The sequence below is a fragment of the Oncorhynchus nerka genome, linkage group LG4, assembly GCF_034236695.1.
Source record: "Oncorhynchus nerka isolate Pitt River linkage group LG4, Oner_Uvic_2.0, whole genome shotgun sequence".
NCBI lineage: Eukaryota > Metazoa > Chordata > Actinopteri > Salmoniformes > Salmonidae > Oncorhynchus > Oncorhynchus nerka.
The window spans coordinates 63,357,374-63,372,112 of NC_088399.1; the positions used below are offsets into that span (position 1 = coordinate 63,357,374).

At 45.1% G+C, this 14,739-nt stretch overlaps 2 protein-coding genes across 2 annotated transcripts in view; both read right to left on the reverse strand.

Moving 5' to 3' along the window:
* LOC115128370 (poliovirus receptor homolog) overlaps positions 1-5,056 on the reverse strand; it is a 90,257-nt gene extending 85,201 nt beyond the window's left edge. Inside the window, exon 1 of the mRNA XM_029658171.2 lies at positions 4,928-5,056. Coding sequence (XP_029514031.1) covers positions 4,928-5,009 — 82 coding nt within the window. The 5' untranslated portion in view covers positions 5,010-5,056. The remainder of the gene's footprint in view (positions 1-4,927) is intronic.
* Positions 5,057-9,630: 4,574 nt separating this feature from the next.
* Positions 9,631-14,481, reverse strand: LOC115128371 (transcription factor 19-like). The gene is made up of 5 exons (XM_029658173.2): positions 14,253-14,481; positions 13,628-13,790; positions 12,398-13,000; positions 11,174-12,152; positions 9,631-10,952 (listed from the first exon to the last, which is right to left on the reverse strand). The coding sequence occupies exons 3-5, from the start codon at positions 12,654-12,656 to the stop codon at positions 10,643-10,645; spliced, it is 1,548 nt and encodes a 515-aa protein (XP_029514033.1). The 5' UTR covers positions 12,657-13,000; positions 13,628-13,790; positions 14,253-14,481; the 3' UTR covers positions 9,631-10,642.
* Between the last annotated feature and the right edge of the window lie 258 nt (positions 14,482-14,739).

Genomic DNA, 14,739 nt, shown 5'->3' on the forward strand with positions numbered 1-14,739 from the left:
TCAAAATAACTGGAATCTAGGAAATCTCAGACTTTCGAGTCCAAAGCGTTCAAGACAACTGGGAACTCTGAAAAAAACAAGCTCCGATTCGGAATACCAAGTCGGTAACTGGGGCTTTTTTATAGCGCTCAGACCTGAGGATAACTGACGTCATTATTTGACCTCATTTTTTCCCGAGTTCCAAGTTGTCTTGAAAGCACGATGAACGTGTCTCTAATGGTGCTTTAATGACCAACTGGGAACTCAGAAAAGAACGAGGTCAAATCATGTAGGCCTATCTTGTTATTCAATTTATTTCAACATTCTGTCATAAAGAGCACATGTTCAACTTAATTTAAATAACACGTTTTCCCATCTCATGAGGTTACATTTTTACCATGGCTGTAGAAAGTGCATATTTATGTGCCAAATAAAGGAACAGGGTTGACGATTTCATCTTAAATCACCCATAAATCTTGTGATAAGGGAAACAAATGGAAGATTGTTGTATGCAACAAGGGAAGGGCAAATGAATGCAAGCTTAAAAAAATAAATTGTAAAAAATGTTTTAGCATGTCTAAGGCTAACATAGTTGATGGATAACAGTTGTTATGCTGGACTCACTGAATTTTCCAACACAAAACACCATAAAATGGCAACAACAAAAAAAAGAACCAGCTCACCTTCTTTTACACTATGATCTGACTATTAGATGTTAAATGTCTATTTAAAAAAAAATAATAATAAATAAACGAATAGTTTTACCATATTAAAAAGAGAGTTCGGTTAATATAACAGGGTTGACCTTAAAGTGAATCACTAATCACATGAAATAAATAGTAATCTTCAGAAATGACTGTCAAAGCAACAAAATAACTAGGGATCTACAATGCCGGTGGAAATTTGGGAGAAAAGTTGGGGTTAAATGGATTCAAATCTTCCTGCATGTCACCGAGGGTGCATGGAGGGGCATGTCAAAAGCCTTTATTCATATACAAAAAAAAAACGATTTAGTGAATTCTCCATGTGGTATATATTAAAGAGAACTTCACTGAATATAACAGGCTTTTAAAATTTCTACTTAAAATATCAAAGACACTCATTACAAAAATTTTAAAAATCACAATAGAGAACATTCTTGCATATTCTGCAGACTTATATGGATGGTTGATCCATTTTCTGTCTATTCGTCTATACATTTATCACTGTAGGATATGGCATGAATGTTATCATAGTGGTAGACTACACAGAGGATAATTGGGCTATTTTGAATGGGTGGGACTCATGATGAATATATCTATGCTGAGACCACAGGTTGAGAGGCAGCATAGAAATCAAAATGCTTCAGTTAAAATGATCATGTTGCGAAAAGCAGTGAAGTTTAGGGATTTTCCAACCACGAACACTCATTCCTATGAAACATGACATTCAGGAACTTCCCCAAAATAATATTTGCAGAACAAATTTTATAGCTGACCAGCTATTTCCCAAGTATTCAGACCCTTTACTCAGTACTTTTTAAGCACCTTTGGCAACTATTACAGCCTTGAGTCTTCTTCGGTATGACGCTACAAGCTTGTCACACCTGTATTTGGGGAGTTTCTCCCATTCTTCTCTGCAGATCCTCTCAAGCTCTGTCAGGTTGAATGGGAAGTGTCGCGGCACAACTATTTTCAGGTCTCCCTGGAGATGTTAGATCGGGTTCTAAGTCCGGGCAGTGGCTGGGCAACTCAAGGACATTCAGAGACTTCTCCCAAAGCCACTCGTGCGATGTTTTTGCTGTGTGCTTAGGGTCGTTGTCCTGTTGGAAGGTGAACCTTTGCCCCAGTCTGAGGTCCTGAGTACTCTGGAGCAGGTTTTCATCAAGGATCTCTCTGTACTTTGCTCCGTTCATCTTTCCCCTTGATCATGACTAGTCTCCCAGTCCTTGCTGCTGAAAAACATCGCCACAACATGCTGCCACCACCACGCTTCACCGAATTGATGGTGCCAGGTTTCCTCCAGACGTGGCGCTTGGCACTCTACCATAAAGGCCTGATTGGCGGAGTGCTGCAGAGATGGTTGTCTTTCTGGAAGGTTCCCCCATCTCCACAGAGGAACGATGGAGCTCTGTCAGAGAGACCAATGGCTTCTTGGTCACCTCCCTGACCAAGGCCCTTCTCCCCAGATTGTTCGGTTTGGCCAGGTTGCCAGCTCTAGGAAGAGTCTTGATGGTTCCAAAATTCTTCCATTTAAGAATGATGGAGGCCACTGTGTTCTTGAGGACCTTCAATGCTGCATAAATGTTTAGGTACTCTTCCCCAGATCTGTGCCTTGACACAATCCTGTCTCTGGACTCCACGGACAATTCCTTCGATCTCATGTCTTGGTTTTTGCTCTGACATGCACTGTCAATTGTGGGACCTTATATAGACAGGTGTGTGCCTTTCCAAATCATGTCCAATCAATATAATTTACTACAGGTGGTCTCCAATCAAGTTGTGGAAACATCTCAATGATGATCAATGGAAACAGGATGCACCTGAGCTCAATTTTGAGTCTCATAGCAAAAGGTTATGTAAATAAGGTATTTCTGTTTAAATGAAACCTGTTTTCGCTTTGTCATTATGGGGTATTCTTTGTAAATTGATGAGAATTTTTGTTTATTTAATCCGTTTTAGATAAGACTGTAATGTAACAAAATGTGGAAATAGTCAAGGGGTCTGAATACTTTCCAAATGCACTGTACATTCATTTAAATCCTCTGTTGATCAAATGTGGTATTGCTTATAGGTTGGTGTTGTTTGTCCTTACCTCATTTCCAAGATGTCACCTATTGAAATATTTGGCATAAACACACCTTCAGTAACCTTCTTATGTATACATGTCGCTCAGAGGAGAATGTTGCCTCAGAATATGGTCCTGTGATTGGTGGTGTGGCCATAAGCTATGAGATACTTCTCTATCAGCAGTTCATTATCACCGTGGTCACCAGCTGACTCTTTGTCTTGGCAATACTCTCAATCAAACACTCAAAACTGGTGGAGCATCGAAAACCTTCTGTCCTCTAAACTAGTGACCCCCCCCACCCCCCTCTCCCGTGTGGGTGTACACAGCATACAAATCACCAACTACAGTGTGCCATCTGTTGTCAGTTCGATGCAATTGCGGCCACATATACCACCTCGTGTTCAGGTCATCCTGGCCTTTGCTCCTCAATCTCCTTCCAGGAGGGAATATAAATCAACTCCCACCCCCTGACTGGCTGTCAGCTTGGACCCCTATTGTGTTACTTACCCAAGATCCTTTGATCCACCGCTGGAGCCAGGCAAGCTAACAAAGTGCTCTCTCCCTTGTTGTTTTCTTTATACAGGAGCCCATGAATTTTATATGTGGCCCTCTGTTTTCACTCCCATTCCAAGAAGCCACAAGGCCCATATGGTTTCCATGTGATTTGTGTGGATATAGATTCGTATGTTTTTCTATGAGGGAAGGGGACCTGTAGCTTGCCAGATAATCTTTCAATCTGCAAACACATGGAGCGGTGGGTAAGAGGTGGCTGTCCATCACGATAAGGAGCCTGCTGACATGGCTGTGATTGGGGGTCGCAAACAGCAAACGGCAGGGGGCCAGAGCTGTGCCTGAGCCAAATGGAGGCAATGTTCACCATCACTCAACGAAGGGTAGATTGGGTTGGCCATATCATCTGCCACATCTAGCCGGTACAGATGTAGGTCAAAAGGGTCTTAATGCTTATCTTCAGCCCTGGGGTTTATTAGGGCTTGTGTTGGGGTTATCTCCATGGAGACCAAGGGGTCCATAAACAACAAAGTTAATACCTCAAACTACCACTGGAAATTAGTTCTGCTTGTGAACTGTAAACACTGAAATATTGCACTGTTCAATGGGTAATCTATTTCAACTAATAAAATAATGTGTTTATCTGTCCCAAAGCTCTGCCAATTGTCTGACTGGCACCACTGATGGCTCGACCCAACATTCTGCAAGGAGGCTTCAATTGAAGACTAGTCCTTCTACTGTGACATGCAGAGCAACAGAAACACCATGCCTACAGTATCTCCGGGGAAACTAACTGCACGCCAAAAAGTTGATTTGGTAAAACCATGTCATCAAAAGAGATGACTACAGTAAATGCATCTAATGGTTACTGGCCTCTTCCATCTCCCCCTCTCTGTCAGACCCTTTCCGTGCCATTTGAGAAATTGCCCCTTTGGACAGAGATCGGCTCAGAGGAATGAGAGCGATTTAACAAGCTGTCCCTTAAATGTGATCGTGTATCAGCCGGAGCAACACATTTAAGCGCGGTACGTCTTAGCCGGTGGCAGCCTCCTTCATTTTCTGAAGCGTTGATCTCCCATCTCCCTCCATCTTTTCCCTCCCCCTCGATATGACTTCCGTCTTCCCCCTTTCTTTCCCTTCCGTCATTAGAGTTTACCCCTCTCCCTTTCCCCTCCCCTATTAGCTGAGCTGTAGCTAAGTGTCGCTTTGGTAAACGCACTCCAAGGGAGCAGCAGATAATACTGTTCGCTTTAATTAAAGACATTAAAGGGCTAGAGAGACATGGAGCCCCAGGGAGGAAGTGTTCTCACACCTCCTGAAATATTCTTAATTTCTTCCCCTCCCGCTCTCATCCTCTTCCATTCTCTCCCACTCGTTTCTCTTCCTCTATCTATCTGTTTCTCTCTCGGTGTCTCCGCCACCTCCTCCTTGGTGTTCTCCGACTCGTGAATATCTTCATTAGTTTAGTACCGTGGACTTTGTTTACAGTTAATGAGTGTTTTCCCTGCTCATGTATTTCCAGTACGCTTGTTGCTGGATTTAAGAAACTGTGTGGGTTTGAGTTTCAGGCACAAGGGTGGTAGCTGTGTGTTTGTGAATATATACTGAAGCCCATATGGGTGTGTGTGTGTGTGTGTTTACAGCTTCTGTGAGTTGGCATTTGTCTCACCTAAAGTGTAGGCTTTTGTCCTCATGCTGAGAGAGCCTCTCCTAGAAGGCGTTGTTGCATCTGGTCCGTCTTGTTTCTCCATATTTTGCCATTTTACCCATAATCATTGTGCATCTGTTCTGTTCCCCGTACGGCGTCACCCGCTTCCTGTTTGTGTGTTCGCTCATCCACTCTTCATCTACAATGCACAGCTCACACACAAACGCAACGCCAGGAAGGCGCTTTCTGATTGTCTCACGTCCGCTCAACACTGCTCCATAAATAGAAAACCGGCTCCCCAGGGGTGAAGACAATGTTTGGTGGACAAATTAAAGGGTGGAGAGCTCATTGAGTGAGGGGCTGAATGGCTAGATGGGTGAGTCTGGTGAGATAAATTATCCTGTTTCATCTCCTCACATTCTCCCAGTGTGAGAGGGCCTGTGGGTTTGACTCATGTCCGCTGCTTGGCCCCTCTGCCATGTGAAATAGTAGGCCTTTTACTCCCATCTCTTATAGACTTAGCAAAAACAATTACTGGGAATGGACCTACCCTCACCTCCCCCAGGTGGTGAGGGTAGGTAACAACATCTCCACCCTGCTGATCCTCAACACTGGGGCCCCATAAGGGTGCGTTCAGAGCCCTCTCCTGTACTCCCTGTTCACCCATGACTGCGTGGCCATGCACGCCTCCAACTCAATCATCAAGTTTGCGGACGACACGACAGTGGTAGGCTTGATTACCAACAACGACGAGACGGCCTACAGGGAGGAGGTGAGGGCCCTCGGAGTGTGGTGTCAGGAAAATAACCTCACACTCAACGTCAACAAAACAAAGGAGAGGATTGTGGACTTCAGGAAACAGCAGAGGGAGCACCCCCCTATCCACATCGACTGGACAGTAGTGGAGAGGGGAACTAAGTTTCAAGTTCCTCGGCGTACACATCACGGACAAACTGAATTGGTCCACCCACACAGACAGCGTTGTGAAGAAGGCGCAGTAGCGCCTCTTCAACCTCAGGAGGCTGAAGAAATTTGGCTTGTCAACAAAAGCACTCAAACTTTTACAGATGCACAATCGAGAGCATCCTGTCGGGCTGTATCACCGCCTGGTACGGCAACTGCTCCGCCCACAACCGTAAGGCTCTCCAGAGGGTAGTGAGGTCTGCACAACGCATCACCGGGGGCAAACTACCTGCCCTCCAGGACACCTACACCACACGGTCACAGGAAAGCCATAAAGATCATCAAGGACATCAACCACCCGAGCCACTGCCTATCCACCCCGCTATCATCCAGAAGGCAAGGTCAGTACAGGTGCATCAAAGCAGGGACCGAGAGACTGAAAAACAGCTTCTATCTCATGGCCATCAGACTGTTAAACATACACCACTAACATTGAGTGACTGCTGCCAACATACTGACTCAACTACAGCCACTTTAATAATGGTAATTGATGTAAAAAAAAATGTATCACTAGCCACTTTAAACAATGCCACTTAATATAATGTTTACACATCCTACATTCCTCATCTCATAAGTATATGTATATACTGTACTCTATATCATCTACTGCATCTTGCCATCTTTATGTAATCCATGTATCACTAGCCACTTTAAACTATGCCACTTTATGTTTATATACCCTACATTACTCATATGCATATTCTGTACTCTATACCATCTACTGCATCTTGCCTATGCCGTTTTGTACCATCACTCACTCATATATCTCTATGTACATATTCTTTATCCCTTTACACTTGTGTGTATAAGGTAGTAGCTGTGGAATTGTTAGGTTAGATTACTAGTTGGTTATTACTGCATTGTCGGAACTAGAAGCACAAGCATTTCGCTACACTCACATTAACATCTGCTAACCATGGTGTATGTGGCCAATAAAATGTTATTTGATTTGATTGAGACAAGAACGCTAATTTACTGTCAGCAGTGGCGCAGATGCAGAGCAAATGTATCCCATAATTGGCAGTTCAACAGACTTCACTCAATCACGTAAAAGACTTAAATCAATTACGGAGAGAGATCTGATACAGCCTACTGGGAGGATGCTTTCTCTTTCTTTATTACAAGCAGCGGATTTAGAGAAAGTGTGCCCCGTAATTGGTAGTTCAACAGCAGTTTCCCCTTGTGGAAGACGAAGTGGGCACTGCTTCACATCCCACAATAAAGCCACCTGCCATTGCCCCCATTTACTTTCATCCACTGAGAAATAGCCGTGTGACCTGTGGGAAGGTGAGGTGGGAGCCGTGGAATGATAACAAAGACAAACTGTTTTTAGCATTCCCCAACACAGAACCCCGTAGGTGCAGTTAAATACAATCTTGTTTTTGAGATTCACAATAATAATGAACTGCTCTTGCGATGTTAACCTCGCCACCCCAGATCACTCAAATACCAAGACGCTGGAGGGTTGATATAGCCAAATTGATTAGAATAATGAACTGCTCTTGCGATGTTAACCTCAACACCCCAGATCACTCAAACACGCAGACATTACCGTGCAGATGTAGTCCCATTTGTTTAGAGATTAGGATAGACTGGCGACTGATGGCTGTTCTGTTTACCACCTGTGGACTGAGTTCAGAGAATGAAGCATGCCACCCACTGTGAGATGCTGCTGTGTGAGATGCTGGCCTGTGTGTGTGTGTGTGTGCGCACACGCATGTTTGTGAGACAAAACCTGTGTGTGTTTGATCCTAAGCATATGTGTTCTTATGGGTGGCATAACTGGTCATTTCATTACATGCTGTGATACCAGGGTGTGTTGTATGCTTGGGCAGCGTGTTAAACCCTCTGATGAGCCTAATGACCGATAGGCTGCCATTAAAGTGGCATGTCCAATTACCGCTACACTTACTCTCCCCTCCCTCTGACACCAGGGCCATCCATCAAAGTTAGTTATCAGTGACGTAAAGCCTGGTCATGTGCGATGACCATCCCCCTACAACTAACATATTAAGGATAAGGAAAAGGGGGAGACCTTTTTTTGTACAATTGAATGCATTCAACCAAAATGTGTCCTCCTGCATTTAACCCAACCCCTCAGATTTATAAAATCTTTAATATGTGTTCCAGGCTTATTCGATCCCAAGTTAAGTATCCGACTACAATTTTGGTCAGCTCGAAAAAAGGGCCATGAATGTATGAATGGACTCTATCCCATTGCCCACCTGTGGCGATAAGTAATGCATACATTCTCCCCTGTTCTACTAAAAGTGATTTATTTAAATCTTTTCTAGAATCACACTTTTATAACCTGTTGTTACAGGCCATGTTTTATTCATTATTGAGAGTTGCAACTTTGAACCGCAAGCATTATAACCCAGCAAGTCCCATCAGACATTCATTTCCATGGCCCATTAATATTGTCTGAGTGTAATTGATACACTCATTAAATTGAAACACAAGGCTTATGAACAGTACGCTCATTGTGTTCCAGGCACTTACCTCTCAGGCTGTACTAGTGAGTAAAAATGTTTTCCCCTCCTCTCCTGACTGGTGCTGGAAGCCCACCAAACCAGGGTCAGGATGGGGGTCGGGAGGAAATAGTAAGCGTCTCATATCCTGCGCTGAGGGCAGAAACAGGTTCTTGGGGGAAGTGGCGGCTGCTCCAGTGATCCCATTAGGCTTCGGTTAAACCTGTGTCAGTCACACCACACCTCTCAGGAACCAGAGCACATACGGGCCAAACTCAGTTTGTCTGGGGTGTCTGACAATATTCCGTGGCAATAAATGCACTGTAATCCATCCATTCCAAGCCTATTTTGGCCCACGCAGTAACTTCTCCCCCGCATGCGTTCAAAAGATATTGAATTCTCGTTGAATTGGGTAATGAAAACATATGATTTTCATTTAAAATAATTGGGAATGGCTGCATAAATATATCCAGACAGGTAGTTTTACACCAGACACTTTTAAGCCATGTCAAAAAGCCATAGAGTTCACTTAAAAGAGCAAGACAGCCCTCTGCTGGTAACGAACAATAACAATGTGAAATAGCTTTTCAGCTCCATGTTCTCGTTACCACCCTCCCGATAACAGTACTGCATTTTCCCTCAGACTACAATTATCCGAGTCAAATAGATTTCCCCCCTCCCTACCATCTCATTTCCAATCGCCTCCAAGGTTCCCAGAATTTAACACTGCCTGTTGCTGTGGCTGGCCGAAAAAGGCGTTGCCATGGAAACACAGACAATGTTCTACTCTCCCTTGAGAGTCGGGCAGCTCTATAATCTATTCCCCTGGCCGTCTGAGGCAGTCTGCCGAGATCTGACTTGGTATCACGTTAACCAGGGCACACCTCACTAACCCGAGAGGAGACGTACTCCAATTGGTGAAAGAAAATCTGGATGAAAAGCTATTAGAAAGGACAGAGAGTGTTACCACGACTCACAACCCAGAGCCATAACTCGATGGATATGTACCCCCAGAGGGCCGAAGTACGAGTCATTGGTAATATCATGGTGAATTGAAAAGAAGCTCACACTGGTGATCTTGATGCTCCGCAGAAGATCAATTCAATCCGTGAAGCTGCTGCGTCAAGATCACCAGTGTGCTGAAGTTCCTTTTCAATTTAGCACCGTTTTTCTTTTTACCGCGTACCTGGTAATTCAATAGCCACAACAGGTGTGCGTTATACTTTCTCAATGCGACTCACTGCGAACAGACGGACTTGTGAACTACAGGTTGGAAAATATACTCCCAACACATTTTAAAATATATTTTATTTCTTCCCTAATAACTTTGAAGAGAAAACATCCAAACTGTAACGCTCTCCCGCGAGATGATCTTATAATCAAAGTGAAGACGGCGTGAAGTCTTTTGTGACCATACATCAGGTGTAGCAAACCCTCCTTCCTGGAGAGCCGGCTTTTACTCCTGGTTCAGCCAATCAAGATCCCGAAGGAGCAACTGGTGAGCTATAGTAGGGAGGGAACAAAACCCCGCAGGAGGTCTTGGCAGTCCCTGCTCCACAGCTGAAATCTCGTCGTGTTTTGGACCGATACTTCGTTAGATATATGAATCGAAGTCATCAGACAGAAGAACAAAATAAAGTCGGCGTCAACACAACAGAGAATGAACGCAGAAAACCCACGCTCATCTTTTTTTGAGTGGACATCTTTACCGCACGGGATAGAATCAAGCTCAAGGAGATCCCATTGTGTGATGAGTCTTGCGATGCGCATTGTTACGGCAGATAAGAATTTGGCGAATTCTCCCAATACCACCTTCATTTAGCCAGGGTTTATTCACAACCCAATATGAAAGTGATTCGTACAGGAAGTTAGAAAACCTGCAGCCCGTCACTGTCAGCCAACTCGTTTCGAGACTTGTACTGTTCACCAGAGTAGCCTGTGTGCGGCTAAAATAGTTCAGTTCATCAGTCCCCGGGGTTACTACCAGCTAACCCAAGTACACGCTTTCATTGTAATTCCTCAAACCGTTGCTCAGCATCAGAGCGAGCTTAGATGAGCACTTTGCAAAATGTCAGTTAAGAGCAGCCTCTAACCATAAGGTACGAGACCCATCCTACTGTTCATAAGAGCCTCAGTCGCAACTTTTGTGTTTTTTTTTACCTCCACGAACACTGTACATCTATTTTGATCATACAATCCCCATTATACAAGAATAAAATGTACCCCCCCCATAATTCATTGTGGTATGATTAAGGCATTAAGTGTACTCTGGTGTAGGGGTCTGTGACCCACTCCTGCTGTATCAGCGGCAGCCACAGTGGAAGTCTGCGTTGGGGTCCAGCAGGAGGTTCTTGCGGTCGCGGTGCAGGCAGTCCAGGTGGTACCAGGCGTCGCAGTCGTCACACTGGACCCACTGCACCGTGTCCTGCTGGGGCAGGCGGCAGCGAGGCGCGGCACACGGCTCCACCCCCTGGGACACTCCCTCCACCTCGTCTTCGGAGGACGACGAGGAGGAGCTCGAAGAGGACGACGAGGAGGAGGAAGACGAAGAGGAAGGAGGGGGAAGGGAGGGCCGCGGAGGAGGGTGCTTCCTTGGTCTGCCCCGCCGCTTGCTGGGAGGGAGGGAGAAGAGCGAGGTGTGAGTGTCACATTCGACTTTCAACGTATTCACTATACATCACAAAAAAATACATATTTGAGGATGTGAAGTGGAGAACGGAGCGTATTCGTTTCCAGAGAAGGAAAAATGTGCAATGAGAAATAGTCATATATGATAGAGCAAAGTAGTAGTAGTCACTGTAGTTTGGATGCCGTCACACGAGGGCATTCTTACCCAGAGGTGATGTGAAATCTGGCAAACTGCCCTGCCCGTCCTCCATCCTCTTTGCAGATCCTCAAGGATGGAGACCCCAGGGTGTAAGTCTTTCCTCCCACCACCACAGGGGAGTAAACTGGGGCGCTGTGAGCCCGTTGCCTTCCCCGCCCAGAGGATGGCGGCGAAAAAATATTCTGCTGGCGAAACACAGAGACGTTCACATTTGGGCCAGTTCTTTGATTGTTTGGGTCAATCTCCCGCCTCTGACTGATGTTGAAGGAAACATGGTTGAGTTTGCCGTTAGCGACGATGGGGTGACAGTTTGCGACCGGTTTGGGCACAGGCACGCGTTTCAGTTCAAACTGGCGTCGTACATCCTGGTCCGTTTTGGGTAAATGAGCGTGGAAACCCTCCGATTCGGACTTGTAGAGGCGCCTTCTCTTCGTCCCACTCGGTCCGTCTTTCACTCGTCGGTGGTTCCCGGGCTCATCCAAGCTGTCATCCTCCAGAAGGACTGTGTGGGCTGACTTGCGCCTGCTCTTGGATGAGGGCGGGAGTGACTTGGATGAGACCACAGAGGTAGTGGGTGGAAAGGGAGGAGGGGTGGAGGGCGGGACCAAGGATGTAAAAGGAAAGAAGGTGGAGCTTGCGTCTGTGATATTGCCGTCACACCTCCTCTTAAACGTCCAAGGAGTCCCAGTCATCTTGCTCAGGCTTCCGATGGAATTCAGAATGACGGTCGCCCTGTTGAGATCCAAGTTGGCCACCGCCTTGCGGTCCAGGCTCGTTCTGATTCGGTTCTTCAGGTCGGAGGAGAAGGTGCCGGCCTTTGGGATGGTGATGGCGTCGAAGTCCAACGGCCGCACGCTAACCTTCTGGAAGAGGAAGTAGAACTCTGGGCTCCCTCTCTCTGATTGGCCACCGAAGGTGAGCGTGTCACCATCTGAGAGCTCCCATTGGACACCTGGCTGCAGCTGGACCTCATTCACCCAGGTACCTGGCATGGGAAGGTGGAGAAGAAAGCTCAGATGAAAGGCTAGTTAGTAGAAGAATTGAATGAGACCTAAGGAAACTAAACACAAGTGTGTGTAGTTCTAGAATATGTTACAAGAAAATTAACCAAATAAATATTAAATCCCTCCCAAAGATAGAATGACAGACATATCAGACTACATCACAGTTTGTCTCTGGTGGTGATTCTTCGAAGAACGGTGTACTGTAATCATGTGTGATGGAACTCACTATGGCTGCTCCGATCCTTTATCTGCACCTTCCAGCCCACCTCGGCTGCTCCCTCCGCTTCCCTCTCAGCATGCAGCTCGGCGTGGATCCGAGACACAGACGTCGAGTCCAGTGTGACGTCACACAGCTCTGGCTCACGGCCCAGCCGGAACACGGAGTGGGTCAGCGCAGGCCGGAACGTGTACAGGTCCCGGGCTGAATCCGTAGAGGACGAGCCGATTCTCAGCAGCTGGAAACACGGCTGAACGCCGGACAGCATGGCCACGACTCACCGATCCCCACCCCAGTCAGTAACAGCTACTTTCTTACATAGAGCTTTCCATTGCTTAAATAGCACTTAAGTCAGTGAACGTGTTAACAAACAAAAGCTGTCTGTAATGCTGGTAAAAGCTTGGCTCTTAGTATGTGGTGTTGAATGAATTTGAACAGATTAAACATTAAAACTCTCGTTTTAACAGTCAAACATATCGTATACAATCTAGAACCTGCACGGTTATTTGCTGAGTAATATCAGTTGTAAGGCCGTGTACATTTGACTAAGAATAACTCATTCATACATTGACAGGTAAAAGGCTGGGAGCTAGAAGCTTGAGGTGGTTCAATCTGAAAAGACAGAAGAGGGAACGTTTGTAAGACAGCATGCCCATGACTCACTCAACCTGTCTACACCATAGATAGTTCATTGATTATATTAGCAATATAAACAAGTTATGACCATTTCATATTTAACAAGTGACAATCTATGGATTGATGGCAATTTAGCATCCTATTGCCTAGTGATGGGGAGCAAAAAAGTAGATAGTTACTACTTTGGACTTTGGATACTTTGACTACAAGTATCGATTTGTACATCTACCTTTTGCTAGCTAGTGTTAGCTAGCGTTAGTCGGCTGTACCTGTGCCAAAACTCTGGTACAATATTTTTTTTTATCCTATAGCTTGTTCTCCATCTTTTTAAACGTGAACCTATTTTCAGAACTTATTTCCCCGACTGATCAAAGCCAATTTTCTCATGCTCTCTGCAGAAGACATATAGTGAGCAATATGTTTGGAACATTGAATCACAATACATATGATATTGACACCTAACTATTGTGTTGTGAGGTCTGTTGCCCTATCTGGCAGCCCTGGGCCCCCTTTTGTAGGCCCACAGATCAATTTCCAAAAACGAATACACACACACACTTCCAAAAATATATTTTAGGAACTCAAATCGGGATCTCAGCTTACCGTTGACAGTTAGAAGACACCGATGCAATTCGAAATGTGGTTGTGCATCAGCAGTTTCTCTTATGATGTCTGTCAGAATTGCAGAAAGGCTACGGCCAGGCCCTGATCACTGTGGCCTCTCATGATGAGTTCAGATTGTGGCCCCCATCAAAGTTGCCCATAGCTGCACCTCAGAAAAGTTGTATAAATTTTAAAAATGCATCAAAATAGACGTTTACATGTAGTTGAATTGTAGGTACGACCTTGCCGTTATGAGCGTTCACCAATATGATGCACATTGTTCTACGAAAAACGAACAAACTGCATGTAGCTAATAGCTAACGTTACTGTATGCCTGACAGTGCTGCTGATTTGCTAGTGTAGCACAAGGCTCGTGTGGTGAAATGGCACAGGGACAAAGCAGTGGACAACAAGTGAATCACTTTTGTTAGGTAACTAGTTAAATTACAACGAATAGTTTTTGCCAAAATTACTATGCAAATGTCAACAAACTAAACCATCGTTACACCGCATCATATTAAGCGCATCATATTAAGATGTCAAAATACACTACTTGGGAAAAAGCATTTCACAATCAAGGCGTAGACAGCCGGATAGTTCCTGTAATCCACATTGAAAGTCATACCTCCACAAAAGTGGCTCGAATCTGGCGCACTTGAACTCTTATCCACTGTCTAAATATGATGCTAACGCCGCCGATTGTTTCAAACTGTCTATATACTTTAGTATTTTGATAATTTATGTCCAATTTAAACGTCGTTGTTTGCTGAACGGAGATTTTCGCGTTTTTTCCCCCCAGGAAGTCCTTTGAAATTTGGCGCGCCATCCAGGCTTCCTTGCGCTTGATTCACGCCATTTCCGCCCGCCTCTGCTCTGTCACTCACAGCTGTGGCAGTTTTAAATGAAACTCAGCTGCACCTGCAGTAGCAACAGGTTGTAGGCCTACTACACCAGATGATGTGATATAACCAAAGGTTGTTGGTGTCCATTACTGAACTTAACAGGTTTGCCTTATACCAAACAGTGCCATAGACTTTGCATCTAATCTGCAACTCCCTTTGTTCGTGATTCTGGAAAACAATTTGTTATACATGAGACATGGCCACATGTAG